A 407-nucleotide genomic window follows, 5' to 3' on the forward strand; every position below is an offset into this window, starting at 1 on the left:
GGCCACGCCGCGCCGCAGCACGCAGCAACCCGCCAAACCCTAAACCCTAAACCCTAAACCCTAAACCCTAAACCCTAGCGCACCATCGCCAGGGGGGAAAGGTCCATCACCTCGCGAGCCCTGTCTCTCAAAGTGCGGCAAAAGAGCTGCCCAAACGACTCGTAAGCTTCGAGGGGGTAGCGGCTGTCTGCTGCTGCACTTGGCTGCAGCACACACAAACCCTGATTTAGGGTTTCGGGTTTAGGGTTTAGGTTTAGGGTTTCGCGCGGCCGCAACGAGCGCCCCGCGCCTGGCCCTAGTAGTTCAGGGTTTGGGACTCAGCGCCAAGACCCGCCTGGCGCCCCCAGGGCCCCCACGCGCTGCCTAGGGTTTAGGGTTTAGGGTTTAGGGTTTAGGGTTTAGGGTTT

General features: G+C 60.7%; 1 protein-coding gene across 1 annotated transcript in view; it reads right to left on the reverse strand.

Annotated features, from left to right (window-relative positions):
- Positions 1-74: 74 nt before the first annotated feature.
- The window catches only part of ETH_00041805 (phosphatidylserine decarboxylase proenzyme, putative), a gene marked incomplete at both ends in the record, with an annotated part of 1,092 nt that continues 759 nt past the window's right edge, over positions 75-407 (reverse strand). Inside the window, one exon of the mRNA XM_013376345.1 lies at positions 75-203. Within this exon, the coding sequence (XP_013231799.1) occupies positions 75-203 (129 nt within the window). The remainder of the gene's footprint in view (positions 204-407) is intronic.

Source organism: Eimeria tenella, genomic scaffold, assembly GCF_000499545.2.
Source record: "Eimeria tenella Houghton genomic scaffold, Eth_scaff3367, whole genome shotgun sequence".
NCBI classification, from domain to species: Eukaryota; Apicomplexa; class Conoidasida; order Eucoccidiorida; family Eimeriidae; genus Eimeria; species Eimeria tenella.